Below are 14,266 nucleotides of genomic sequence, written 5' to 3'. Positions count from 1 at the left end.
ACACACACACACACACACACACACACACACAAACGTTTCACCGCCATCATGGAAGTATTCGGATCACTGCTTGATTACATACATAGATTATAGTTGACTCGGCTACGTATGGGTGCCTCGCCTATGTGCTTGCGTAATCGTGTTTGCAACCTCGAACACGTCGCGAGTTGTCCAAAAAAAAAATACGATTTAAATCTGCAACAGGCATCCGTACCCCTTAAATACATTGGTGCTAGAATCGGAGCCTAATCCGTCCGGATCAAATGAAAGTAGCGAGGCTGGGATGGTAAACCTTTTGGATCAATACAAATTGAACAAATACTTGACTCCAGGTTAGGGAGATTGATGAAGGTAGCTTGTAGAGCCAGGGTGACTGCTGAGCAATAGTGTCTGGCGTATCCCAACGAGGGTTTGAATTGTTGGTTTCGGCAGATCGGAACCCCCGTAATCCGTGACGACGTGCTTGGATTTTGTTCAATTTGGTTTTTATTGACATGGGACTGGTCATTCAGGGAGCAGATAACCTTTGCCTACGAAGAAAACTGGTTTCTGACCTGGTACCTCGTAGGGCGTGTAATTTATCAATGTATCCAAATTCAACAGGCTGGGCTACCAAGTGGAATTATTAGCTGGACAGATGCAGCCGCCGCTCCGCTCTCGCTTCTCAACCAATCGGCAAGTAGTTGAGCCGAAACGGAGCTGGGTACGAAGGAACACGCCCACCAGGAAATTGGCTTTCCAGCCCTATGCAGGCTTCCCAACCGATAAGTTGGGCTTGGGCTGACAGCCGAGCCCGTCCACTGTCCCGTCCCTTTGGACGTCAAGTGTGGATCCCACTTCACCTGGGCTGCAGGGTAACGAACCTGAGCAGACAGACGTTGCACCATGGGTACGAATTACAACACCACGACCCAACACGACAACATGAATGCAGGCAGGCACAGCCACGGCGTAAGTGCAAAAGGGAGCGAAGCAACGTAGCAAGGGGGCTTATTGTTCACGAACAGTAATCCAACCTATGGCGCGCTCGCTTCCTTTGATGCGAGTCAACATTCCACTTACAATGAATTGAATATGCACTATTGGTACTATCAATCTACCGGAATCCTCAGCCCAATGATTCCGGTATTTCGCGACATTACGGTAGTTTCCTTGACCTCCCGATCTGCACGTCAAAAAAAAAAAAAAAAAAAAAAAAAAAAAAAAAAAAAAAAAAAAAACCCTCAAATTGGACCCGTGATCAATTGCACATCCACCCAGAGCCCCCAGAACCCAAGTGCGGAAATACTCCCGGAAGTTAATCTTGTTTTGCTTCCATAGACGCGAAAGCTACTTTTAGCCATTGCCGTTTAATTTGTACCTTTCATAGTTCTCGGTAGCGCCGCGCCGTTTGACGAGTCCGTCCGACTTCCGAACCCCCGAAAAAGAGACCAGTCATCGATTTGACTCCACAGACGAGTTCTGCCATCGGAGGATTTGAAAAACAGGCTCTATACCCACTTGCGAGCTTCCTGTTCCGATGCTTACTCCAACCTACTTTTTACTCACATTGCATCAGATCACATACATTGCTCAGCCATTAGTGGGATGAAAATAGAGGCAGAATGCACTGACAGCACCCACAGCACCACGGATGTGTCACTTGTACATCCTGCAGGGTCTCAAACTGATAGATGCCTTTAGAATTCCCTCTCGCAGCAAGTCAGTGCAGAAGCCACGTTCTTTTTGTTCTTTTTTTGGTTACTAATATCCAAACATATGGTTTCGCTGGACGTGGCCTCGGTGGCTCATTTCACGCCTCGGCTCGTCCACGATGGGTCGTCTGATATAGAGTAATGACGAAGTACTTCGTCATAGTTCCCCTGTTTCGATTGACGTGGCTACGCTCTGAAGCAATTCAAGGAATAGGGGGATTCATATCGGTTTGAACGAGTCGTATACCTAGTACGTAGTTTACGTGAACCCAATCTGCCAGTAGATGCTCGTGGCTTCCAAGGCTGTTTTCCCTTGGTGGGGAACCTTCAAGCCCATATTTCGTCCCATTCAAACTATATCCTGAGGATTATTATTCTGACAATTCAAAGGCCTCCAACTCGTACTCTTCTGAAGAGGAACTAAAACGGGGCTTTACTATCGGATTTAAGAGGTGATCAGGGTCCCCTCTAAACCACATCAGACGCATTCCCCTGCCCACAGGAGCACGCGTCCACCGCGGTGTGCAGACTGGGCCCATCCCCCTTCAAGCGCACTAGGTGCTGATGTTATCCGCCCTGACGGGAACCACGGGGGGTCCGAGTATGCCGAATACCGAGTATAGCAACAGGGTGGCATCCTGCAAGGCACCAAGCCTCGGACATTGACTCAGCCCTATATCGGAGTCGAACCCTGGCTCAGTGTAGGTCCTGCACCACGATGGTGTCGTCTTGAGGAATGAGGTCCCGGATAAGTCAAGTGCAGTGTGTGGCACAAACTAGAGGTCGACGCAGGGCATATTCGCTAAACTATCATGTCAAATATGGGCGATACCAACTTTTTTATTTTATTTTATAGTATTCATACCCCATGTAGAAAGTCTTGCTGCTTTGATGACTGATTTATTTCATGTCATACGCGTGACCCCGAGTTAATTCACACCAACACGACACAATCCTGATTATTCAGCCCCCAACTTGAGCTTCTGTCTTTTCCTCCGTCCACCAACCTCCCTGTTCTCCTCAATATTCAACAAGGCCTCCCTCTTCTTTTCAGACACGAGCTTCAACGAGTCGCGAATAACTCTGGTTTCGAGGTTGACACCCTCCTCCTCCCACTTCTCCATTGGCCGACCTACCCTCTTCTCTATGGCGAGGACGAGTTCGACGTCTCTCTGGCCGACAAAGTTAACCGCTTCACCCTTGCGGCCGGCACGTGCGGTACGTCCAACTCTGTGGATATAGTCATCCGGATCCCGTGGCAGATCGTAGTTTACCACAACCGAAACCTCAGGAATATCCAAACCCCTGGACGCAACATCAGTCGCTACCAGGATGCGGGCTGCCGATGCGCGGAACCGACCCAGGTTGTCGATACGTTGCTGCTGGCGCAGTTTTGAATGCAAAGACGTGACCCGGTGGTCCAGGAGGCGCAGTAAGTGGTGGAGGAACTGGGCTGTGCTTGTGCGGTTGACGAATATGATTATGGACCGCTCCGCGTTGGCATCTGTGAGGAGAAACTCATGCAGGAAGTGCTCCCGGTGCGTCACCGTGAGCTGAATATACGACTGCTTCAAGGAGTCCGGAATAGCCAGGACCTGCGTGTCAACCTCGCAAACATGTACAGGTTCCTTGCCTGGCCGCGTCGGCATCTCCTTGAGCGCGCGGACCTCGGGTGTCACCGTGGCGGTAAACAGTAGCGTCTGACGATCCTCCGGGGGCGGCAAGACGGCCATGCATTCGTCGATGTGAGGCAGCATGCTGCCGGGCCCTTTGGAGGATAATAGCCGGTCGGCTTCGTCCAGCACGAGGAACTTTACTCGGCGGAGCCCACAGATTGTGTCCTCGCCTGATGATCTGATGTGATCTGCCAGCCGACCCGGCGTAGCAATCACAATACTTGGTCGCTGTGCCAGAGCAATGGCCTGCGACCGCATGTCGGAGCCACCTATTATCAGAGCGGCTTTTAGCACATGCGGTGAGGACACGGCCTTGAACTGCTCATAAATCTGCAGGGCGAGCTCCCTGTTACGCAGTCAAGTTAGTTATTCGGTCAGCCGAAGATCCCCAAATACATGATCGACACGGATCGATTGAAGTGCCGAGAAGCACTGGATAGGGTACTTGCCTCGTAGCAGTCAGAACAACGGCAAAAATGGCAGACGGATCCTGAGCATATTTCTGCAGAATAGGCACAGCAAAAGCAATAGTCTTTCCGGAACCAGTTCGACTGCCGCCAATGCAGTCCCGCCCCTTGAGGATTTCTGCAATACATCCCTTTTGAATCCCTGTCGGTCTCTTGACGGCCAGGTTCGCTAGAGATTGGACAAGCCATGGCTCTACACCAAGGGATTCGAATGTGGTGTTTTGGTCCGTTGGAGCCAGGATTCGTTTCTTGCCCGCCGCTTGGGCAATGCTCTGAACTGCATCTTCCAAGGCGGCATCAGTGACAGGCTGCCCCTTTACTGCTCTCTCAGAAACTCCCTTCGCAGGCTGGCGTTTGATGCGGGACGGTGCATTGAATGAGAGAGTAGGCTTCGCAACGGGCTGTTTCCCTTTCACGTCATCCTCATCATCCTCGCTCCCATCCTGGCTATCGTCCTCATCATCCTCATCTTCGTCGTCTTCCTCTTCACTATAGTCCGCTGAAAGCTTGCGCTTCTTGCGAGAGCTGATGGCATCGAGATGATCCGATTCCTCATCAGAGTTGCTACTATCGGATGAGCGGAATTCTGAGGCGGGATGTCTTGGTGAGGAATCCTTTGTCATGCTGACGAGTGGCCTTGGCATTTTTATTTTTGCCATGTTGATCTCAAACTGTGAAACCTGCCGTAGATAAACAATCCACCCAACTAATAATATTTCAAGAGCTTATGAAAGAGAGTCTGGAAGAAATTTTGGTGTTTGGATTTTTTTAGGCGTCGCTTGCCCCATAATAAAAGCGGGACGTTCCATCCTGCCTACCCTCCACCGAGAACAGACAAACTATTTGATCAAGGTACCCTCAGTCTGCCTGTAGGTATGTCATTATACCTACCTTATTATTTAAGGTAAATGGGACGGGGCATGACAGCGCAGCGGGTCTCCGCCCACCCACATACGACGTAGTAGGTTTGCAGTCCTCCACCGTACTACATACAAATATGGTATAGTCACTTGTCCAGGCTCCAGGTTCCTTACGTGGTACATGATATTAGACGCGCGGCTGCCTATCCAGCCAACCACATGGCCCTCAACAGCAAGGACGAGAATTAAGATATTCGGATGGAGGAAATAAAATAAATTGAGAAAAGCTAGCTATGGGGCTTGGAGTGACGCGATGAGCTTGAATGAAGATGCGATCAACCACATGTTGGGACAGCGTATCCGTATCATCGCCTGCTATTGATGCTGACGACTCGGGTACATTCCAATCAGCTAAATGATCGGTCAATTGAAACATTGCTACCAGCAAAAATCCACAGATCACACAGGCCGTACCATAAAACACACCCTGACAAGCTTCGCGACAGCCTCGGCGATGGGCTGCTTGGTAGTGCGTTACCCATATCCTGTAGTAGAGCAGAGTACAGTATCTCAAAAGTCAACCAGTTTCGGGCAGGACCCCGAGGCATGAGGCGGACATGTTTCGGCGAAGAACTATTATGGTTTTGGGGTATAAACCAAAATGCATGTAATTTTTTTTTTTTTTTGTTCCTTTTTCCTTCTTTTCTTCCCTGGTCTGGTTTCTCATGCATGTGCCTAGGTACCTGGATATGGCTAAAAGGTTTCATTCAATTGCAACCCTTTGACTTTGGGGATATTCGCATGCGGCCTGAAGTAGTAGTAAGATGAATAACAGCCCAAATCCTAGGTACATTCCTCTTCATGCATTCGCCTGGAGCCGTCGTCGTAACCAAACTTGCCAACGTGCAAAGGACGGCGGGACTCCCTTGCGCACGTCGGCGGCTCGACCACCCATCGCTGCTATAGCTAACCGCTTGCTCTGGGAATACCCCTTTCAACCCCGCCCTGAATAACCCTGGCTTATTCTTTTCATCACATCTTTGCTGGGCGGTCCGATTTTGACGGCCCCCAAGCTGACGGGCCCGTCCCAGAATTGAATTGGCAGATGAGAGCGTGGCAATTGATGGTTGACTCAATGTGATACCAATGGATGCGTGACATGGCATGCATCTCCGTCTAATGGAGACTTTTTGTTGATGCTCTGCCGAGTCTCGAGGGGTCTTTGCCTGATGGGGATTGGATCAACTGATGGAATTATGCTATGCTGTTGGTTCGGTAAAAGTACAGAGGCACTGGGGAGTCTCCGCATCCAAGCACACTGTGCTGTGTGTGCTTTGCTGTTGGGAGCCACTCCATCCAACCAGACTGCTCTGAAAGATGGAGCCAAAAATTCCTTGTCTGGTGTTGCCGCCGGGTACAAGCGACGTGTTGCGTGTGCTTTGCCTGCTGCCCCTCACCTGGGGGCCGTCACCTTTAGTAAGTCAGCAAGCACAAGTACACCTACATCGCATTCTTTTATCTCTCTCCCTCTCTTTCATTCTCAACCAAGAGACAAACCAACGTACGTCCAACCGAATTCCGTTTTCGCATTTCCAGACCCGACTTAGCTGAGAAACACCATTCGAACTGCTGCCTAAGCTCGACAGGCAACGTCGCATCTTCTTTCTACAACCTCCTACATGCTTTAGTGCTTACCTACATGCTCCGTACCTTACTTCATCTTACCTTACCTCCCTTGCCGGGCTACATACCCGAGTTTAGGTACCTCAGCTAGTCGACGTATTTGGCCCTTTCCCAGCAACCCAGCTCACCACTAGGTACCACTCTTTGGTACCGTTCAAGTTCGCCGAACCGGCGAACCCACCGGGTCTCACTAAAACCTGTACCCGCTCGTCTCCAGCTTCGCAGACCAGTTTCTTGGGTTGGTGGCACCCTATCTGGTGGCTCCTACCTGGTGGCTCCAGGCTTTTTTACGAGGCATATATACACCTAGCTATTCAGCTCAGCCTTCTACCGCCCTTTACCCAGGCCGAGAGACTCGCTTCTATCCGGATAGAGCCCGCCCGCGCAAACTGCCGCTATCTCAATCCCTCACTGTCAGCAAACAAACACGGCACTGTGAGCGCCCCTGGCGGCTGCGCCCACTATACAAGGAAAAGCGCCGAGGATGCACGATCAAGACGCTGCCAACGGCGGCGAGACCGCTACTGTATGCTGCCACCATTTTCCTTTTCTCCGAGTTCAGTTTTGGCCGGTGTCTTCATCTCATTCGTATATTCCTCTTGTGGTTCCCCACCTATGTGCGTTCGTCTCGCATGACGCACATTGCACGTCCTCTCTCCTGTTCCCGCCCCCAAATTGGCGCCGATGCCACCTTGGCTGGGCCCGGACCGTGATCGTTTCCCTTACTTGTGCATAACTTCTGATATACATCTTGTTTTGCTATTCAATCTCGTCGCTGGGGACAATTCGCTAACATTGCGACTGTTTCATCATGAAGAATCCCATAGCTAGTCTCGATGTCCCCACGCCGCCAGCGACCACGATTCCCACTCTATCCAGCCCAGCGCCACTTCTGAGGCCCGCGATACCTGGAGCTCGCTCAGCTGGCGCCCGTACACCCAGGCTCGGCCTGGCTATCCCTCCGTCTCCCAATGTGAAACCCGTCGGCGGCGCCTCGGGGCGCCCACCCCTCCCAACACTACACCTGGCAACACCTATGGGCAGTTCTGTGACGCCGCATGAACAGCCGCCAGGCCGGCCCAGCATAGTCACACAACAGGGCCAGAGTGCATCGGGTGGTAGCGAAAGCAGCGCCGCTCACAGTCGTTCAGGCTCTTTCGGACCTCTTGATGGTCGCACTTCCAACCCCACCAGCGCCGGCTCGCAATACTCTGCGTTATCTTTTGCTAGTCACTTTGGCATAGGGTCTACGCGACCTCAAGGCACCCCCGACCCCGCCTCAGCTGTTGGTTCAATTTACTCAGAGAGGAGTGATGGAGGTGCTGGGATGGATAAGGATGGCAACCTGAAAGGGCTGGAGAATTTCGACAAGCTTACAATCGACAAGGCGAGGACGGCGGATGTGGAAGATCTCGATGTGGAGGGCTGGAAGATCGCCAGCATGGAAAAGCGCATCGTTGAGCTCGGAGGGCTAGGTGAAGGTGCCGGTGGTGCTGTAACAAGGTGCAAACTGACTGGTGGGAAGACTGTGTTTGCCCTAAAGGTTAGTTGTCCCACCGGGTCCGTGAAGTACACCATTGGGATTCTACTAACATAGACCATCAGGTGATCACGGCCAACCCAGACCCCGATGTGAAGAAGCAGATTATGCGAGAGTTGGATTTCAACATCCAATGCGCTTCAGAGCACATATGCAGATACTATGGCGCGTTTGAAGACCCATCTACGGCGACAATCTCTATCGCAATGGAGTTTTGCGAAGGAGGATCCCTCGACAGCATCTACAAGGAAGTCAAGAGGCTCGGTGGCCGCACGGGCGAGAAGGTGCTCGGAAAGATTGCAGAAGGCGTTTTGCGCGGCTTGACTTATCTCAACTCGAAGAAGATTATTCATCGCGACATCAAGCCCTCCAATATTCTTCTCTGCCGCAATGGTGACGTCAAGCTCTGTGACTTTGGAGTGTCGGGCGATTTTGGCACCAAGGGCGAGGCAAACACCTTCATTGGAACGAGCTACTACATGGCGCCCGAGCGCATCACGGGCCAGAGTTACACCATAACATCGGACGTCTGGTCAACGGGCGTCACGCTGCTCGAGGTTGCACAACACCGCTTTCCCTTCCCCGCCGACGGCACTGAGATGGCACCTCGTGCAGGACTCATTGACCTACTCACGTACATCGTGCGGCAGCCGATTCCCAAGCTGAAGGACGAGCCTTCTGCTCAAATCTCATGGAGTGAAAACTTCAAATATTTCATAGAGTGCTGGTGAGTTTTCGGCCCTTGCCTCTGGCGTCTTTCTCGACAGCTTCTCCAGTTGCTGACAATGCCTTTACCAAATTATAGCCTGGAGAAGGACCCTCAAAGGAGAGCAAGTCCTTGGAGGATGCTTGAGCACCCATGGATGGTGGATATGAAGTCCAAGCGTGTCAACATGACGCGTTATCTCGCGCAGGTCTGGGGCTGGGACGACAAGGGCGAGGCCAAGCCTGCGGAGTGATAGACATGTGCGGGTGACTTTCTGGTAGTATCACCATCGGGACACCGCGTATAGCCCACATTCGACGAGATTTCCGGGTCAAGACTCCCCGGCCAACAAACTCCTTCTGGGCCCGGGAGTCAAGACGGGGCTGCACCTGCAGGCTCTCTGAGGGAATATAGCAGCGGAGCCCGGTTCTTACCTTAGTGCCCAGCCGACCAAGATTGACCAGTTGGAATCAAAATCTCAGTTCGGTCAGGCCACTGTACCTGACTAGGCCTGAGAGTTAGCAGTCAGTCCACTTCTGTGAAGAGGACTCGATGAATTCTAACATTTTACTATCATATGTTCGGATCTAGCGCGTCATAAGTGTACTTTTGTTCTGATGTTTTCTGGATCAAGACCGTTCGTATTCTGTCAAAGCAATCAAAATGAATCATGGTATGCGCCCTGCTCTTTGGAAAAGTCAATAGTGCAGACGGCTCGACCCCACCCTTGAGAGGGAGAGGAGCGTTTGGAAAGAAAAAAAGTTGTATGCTTGTATTATCTCAGTTCCTGGTGAGAGCCTCTCTTTTCGTTGCTCCGCCCAACCTATTACACCTGGTTTCCTGTCCATTATGGGACTAAACCAGTGCTAGCACCCTACCTGCCCTAAGTATGTAGCTTGTGGACAAGTAAAATCAATTCGTAACGCCATTCTGGGACCACTCGGCCACCTTCTACCTCATTTCTCGTACAGATCGCGATGCATATGGAGCTAGCAAACATGGTGAGGTAGTGATTCTATAATCTAAGAGGGATTTATTTTGTGAACACGGGCTTAGCTACCAATATGATTTGTTAAAGTGTCTGGAGAAACCCAGGAAGTAAAGCAGGACATGTGGAGACCTGATTTACAGATAATTGTATCTACTCTAAACATGTGGCTTCCGTGAATGCTTGCGTTCTCTAAGAAAATAAAATCCCCTGCTCTCCACAGCAACCACTGCGTAAGAAGAAGAGCGTGAGGTATGGTAGGTCTAGACGTGATTCCCAAGCGCGCACATTAAACTTTTGATACCTTTTGATAAGCAACTCATAAGAAAACCCCCGTTCCTATGGGCAAAGAAAAAAGACAGGTTTATCATCAAAGGGGTGCCCTTGCTAGGTTGTTCAAGCTGGAGAGGTCCAGAGGCATGGTGCGGTCTTGCTCAGCCATATGCAATAGTGAGACATCAAATATCAAGGGTTACACCAGTGATGATGTCGGGCTGATGACAGCAGAGTGTGGCTGTTGGCCAAGCTTAATGATTAGCGCAGAGGCTGGAGGCAGGGTAAAGTAACCTCCCTTCCTACTCATGCGGAGAACAAGCATTTATGTCGACTTGACATACTCGTACAAAAATGCTACAGACCAAGAAGCACCCTTGCAAATGCTTCTGAAAGCCAACAAGGGCGATCCGCATAGTTTTTTTTTTTTTTTTTTTTTTTTTTTTTTGGCGGAGCAAAGGTGCCTGAGTGGCGTGCTTCGGGTACCTGGCGATGGCATGGAATTGTCGCTGAGAAATCCCACGAATTCTTGGCCGCCGTTAGTTGCCTTGACCTGTCATCTCTCGGATGCAGATGGTAGCATAACTGCTGGAACTGAGGGCAAACTTGAGCACAACAGCAATCTTGACATCCTCTTTTGATTCGCCCTCAAGGCAGGAATAGGTGTAGGCGAATTTGCCGGAAACGTTGACGGCGGAGTGCGCCGGATCTACGTACTTGTCAACGTCGGCGAAAATGTTGACCAGAGGCGGCTTGGGTGCTTCGCTTGATGTGGTAGATGGAGAATGCTGAGCTGGTGCTGAGTTCGCGCTGACAGTATTATTACTGGTGGCAGTTTGGTGTGTACTACTTCCAAATGAAGCACCTGAGTCTATACAAGGTGCTTGAGCCGAGTTCTCAAGTGTATTGGATCCTGCCGATTCGAGTTGTTTGTGCAAAAAACTCATAAGGTCTGGCGTCTTGGTGCTCCGGTTATCCTCATCTGTGCCTTGGCATGGCCGAGCATCTTTTCCATCAAGGATTGGTACTGTGTTACCCATCTCAATATCCTGGGTAGCCTCAACACTGGGTACAGTTGTTTTTTCCATGTCGGAAAAGCCAGCAGAGACTTCCCCGGGCTTGACTCCCACGTTCGGTTGATCTTCAGAACCAGGGTTGTTGGCCTGCGTGTGCTCAAGCTTGATCGGGTCACTGACCTTCATCCGCTTACCACCCTCAAAACCTGTCTCAACCCATGCATCGTTAATGCGGGTTTCCGTGGGCGGTGAATTCCTGCGCCGACGACGCGTCTCGTCCTCTGCAGCGGCGTCAAGCTTCTTTACATTTTCTGCACAATTGTTCCATGCCGAAGCAGTCTTCTCTTTCTCAGATGATTCCTGAGCCTTGCGCCACTCGATCAAGTCCCGGTCAGTGGGATGCATCTGCTCCTCGTCGTTCACATAGGGGCGAACAGCAAACATTGGCGTGGCGGTGAACTTTGCCATGAGCTTTCGGTAGTGACCGCTCATGCTGTACTCGCGATGCTTGCGCCGCATGTTGTAAGGGTCAAGCCCACCGTTCTCTTCCTTCTTCATGAAGTCAACGTAGAATTGGCCGATCTCGTTCAGAGGGTAGATGACATCGAAACCTGGCGCAGGGAGGACGACGTCAAAGATTGTAAAGCGTCCGCTGGCAACCTCATCTTCTGTAATGTGTCTCGCCCGCTGATAAAACTCCTCTTCTTCCTGGTTGACCTCCTCCGACATGTCCTCGGCAGGGGCACGCTGGGTGATGGGGGATTCATCAGCCTGGACGAGTACCAGATCGCCAGCAATGACCTTGTCCCCGTACAGTGCCCAACGCTTGCTGGCTGCGAAGTTCCAGACAAAGGATTGGTAGGCATGAATATAAAGCATCCGAAGACCGCGTGTGATGTGCATCAGAGCTCCGGTGAAATCATTGGGGGCCTGTCCTAGATGCTTGATGAGGGTATTCTCAGCGTTGTACTTTTTGGGCAAGATGTGTAGCGCGGCATCCGCCTTCCCACTCATCCTCCACATCATGATTGCGCGTGCGCGGTCGAACTCATCACGATGGAAGCGACCGTCGTTGTTGCCCTCTGCGACGGCAACCGAAAGGTCTTGGTCCACGTGTAAGATGCCGTTGACGGCGCTAACAAAATCCTCTCTAAGGATTCTCATGCCAATTTCCTGTGTACCTATAGCGTGTGTACCGAAGCGCTGAAGACCGAAATAGTTGATGAAGCCCCGGTTGGCAATGTTGTCGAGCGCCTGTTGGACGCATTCCTCGGTCACCCTGAGACGATGGGTAATGGAGTAATCTTTCAGCCGAGGAGACTCGACATTTTTCATTGCAATGACAAACTCATTGCCTCCATGCTGCCCAAGCTGCATGGGCTTCTTCTGGTAGGAGAAGTCGCCCACCCTGATGCCTGACATCTTGTCGTTGAGCATGTTCAGATCCTTGATGTCCTTATTCCATACACTGACGCGCTGGACAGTGGCGGCACGCCGATCCTTAGTACCGGCGAACCCAAAATTAGAGGCTTTGATCTTGAGAAGCCTGGCGATATGGTTGATTGCATCCATAGTGTCCTTGTTTTCTTTGTAGAGGGTGAAGTGAAGGTACGGGGCCCGCGGGGGACGAGGCTCTGCTCGACCGCCACCTCGCCAACCATCTCGAGCACCACGGGAGCCATTGGCATTACGCCTCTGGCCCTGCTGGGACGCACACGCGCGTGCGCTAATAACACCTTCTTCTCCGACTTGAGTCTCAATCCGTGAGTTAAAGATCCGTCTGATTTCCTGATGGACTTTGGTGCGCAAAGCGCGGTCCGTGATTGAGGGAAACTTGATTATCACACCCCGACTTGTCCCATCTTTGGCCTGAACCTTTTTGTCCAGGTCAATCACTTGTTCCGTGGCATCATTGCCCAGCAGCTCACGCAAGAGAGCAGTGTCCTCGTCGGAAATGGGCTGGTAAGTCGCTTCGACAACTGCTGGTGTCTCTTTGGGGCTAAGCTTTTCCTTTGCCACCGGTAGCTCATGCGAGCTGCCATTGGGGTGAGAAGAGGACTTAGAAGCCGTGTCACTTCCCGGGATTGACTGCACCTAGTTTGTTAGGAAACAAGTCTCCCGCTGATAGGAACATGAATGGACAAGGAAAGAAGAGAGCTGGGGGAAGCGATACACGTACTTGAGGAGGTCGCCTGGCAGCTTGTTGGAAGTCACTCAGATGGATGACACTGCCGTCTTTGCGAACCTCAAAAACTTGAAAGTCCGTGTAGCTGAGAATGAAGATTTAGTGAGTTTTAGTATTTACACCCATGAACTGAGGATTGAAAGTTCAATGATTGATTTCATATAAAGCTTGATTGGACCCAAGCCATTTGTCATTTGGGGACCAAAGGTTCGAAATGAATTCAAAGCCAAGGTGAGTTTCAGCTGAATGAATTGAGGGAATCAGGACATACCGCTTCCTGATATCACCATTCCAGCCATAGTCGATGGGAGAGGCGAAATGCAAGATTCCCAGGCGCTTTTCTGATGCATTGCGAACAGATGCGATATGGGAAGCCGTGAGAACCTGGTGGTCTAGGTGATTGTCGGTCTTCTCAACAGTTGTCGACGCAGGCTCGTTCTGGTGAGCCATGATGGGCCACCTGACGACCTCCTCACCTTTGGCGAGGAAAGTACTTTGATACTTGGTCAGAAGAAGGTGCACTTGCAAGTGGAGAAATTGCACTTGTGAGTAAAAGACAGTCAGAAATACACGAGGGCCTATACGGAAAGATCCCAGGCGTGGTAAGTTTAGGTAGGGTGATTAGAAGAAGAAGTGAAAGACACCCAATTGTTGGGTGCGGATTGCTGTTCTGCCAATGTAACTCGAGACCAGAGAGAGGAAAGAGCTATCAAATTCGCGACTTTTCTGCCGTCAGTAAACCCCGCGACAGCGGGCATGGGTGGGTTTTTAAGGAAAGCGGTGAATATAACGAGAGAAACAGTGGGGTCTCTTTGACGTTTACCGCTTGCATCTGACGACTTACTAGCTCTACCAATCCAGTCAGACCTACCCTCTATGCAATTAGGCACAGAAGGCGAAGACTGGAATTGCTGAGCCCTCTCACCTACCTCAATTGTTTTTGTGAACAATATTATGTTACTCAATTCAATCAACAACGGATACATTTAAGCAACCCTTAGGCTTGAATACCTTGCTCACATTTCCTGATTATTTGTGGCTGTTTGAAAGTGCAGCCCTGATGTTCAGTGATGTTAAAAGCACCTGCTTTCTGCTGTGCTGCATGTACATTCTTTTAGCATCAACACATCTCTAGTCCTTAACTCTCACTCCCTTAGATACGAGCAGGCGTCGAAAAT

At 50.8% G+C, this 14,266-nt stretch overlaps 3 protein-coding genes across 3 annotated transcripts; 1 reads left to right on the top strand and 2 right to left on the bottom strand.

Moving 5' to 3' along the window:
• Window positions 1-2,653: 2,653 nt before the first annotated feature.
• PpBr36_06076 (uncharacterized protein) lies at window positions 2,654-4,541 on the bottom strand (the record flags this gene model as incomplete). The annotated part of the gene is made up of 2 exons (XM_029893223.1): window positions 3,778-4,541; window positions 2,654-3,716 (listed from the first exon to the last, which is right to left on the bottom strand). The coding sequence occupies exons 1-2, from the start codon at window positions 4,494-4,496 to the stop codon at window positions 2,654-2,656; spliced, it is 1,782 nt and encodes a 593-aa protein (XP_029745897.1). The 5' UTR covers window positions 4,497-4,541.
• A 1,412-nt stretch (window positions 4,542-5,953) lies between these two features.
• Window positions 5,954-8,879, top strand: PpBr36_06075 (uncharacterized protein; the record flags this gene model as incomplete). Its single annotated transcript, XM_029893222.1, has 5 exons — window positions 5,954-6,173; window positions 6,726-6,997; window positions 7,198-7,923; window positions 7,986-8,647; window positions 8,726-8,879. The coding sequence occupies 5 exons, from the start codon at window positions 5,954-5,956 to the stop codon at window positions 8,877-8,879; spliced, it is 2,034 nt and encodes a 677-aa protein (XP_029745894.1).
• A 1,547-nt stretch (window positions 8,880-10,426) lies between these two features.
• Window positions 10,427-13,538, bottom strand: PpBr36_06074 (uncharacterized protein; the record flags this gene model as incomplete). Its single annotated transcript, XM_029893221.1, has 3 exons — window positions 10,427-12,991; window positions 13,083-13,173; window positions 13,360-13,538. The coding sequence occupies 3 exons, from the start codon at window positions 13,536-13,538 to the stop codon at window positions 10,427-10,429; spliced, it is 2,835 nt and encodes a 944-aa protein (XP_029746025.1).
• Window positions 13,539-14,266: the final 728 nt, after the last annotated feature.

This window comes from Pyricularia pennisetigena (genome assembly GCF_004337985.1).
Source record: "Pyricularia pennisetigena strain Br36 chromosome 4 map unlocalized Pyricularia_pennisetigena_Br36_Scf_6, whole genome shotgun sequence".
In the NCBI taxonomy this organism is placed as follows: Eukaryota; Fungi; Ascomycota; class Sordariomycetes; order Magnaporthales; family Pyriculariaceae; genus Pyricularia; species Pyricularia pennisetigena.
Note: the sequence above shows the minus strand (reverse complement) of the source record. Positions and strands in the feature narration are given on the sequence as shown.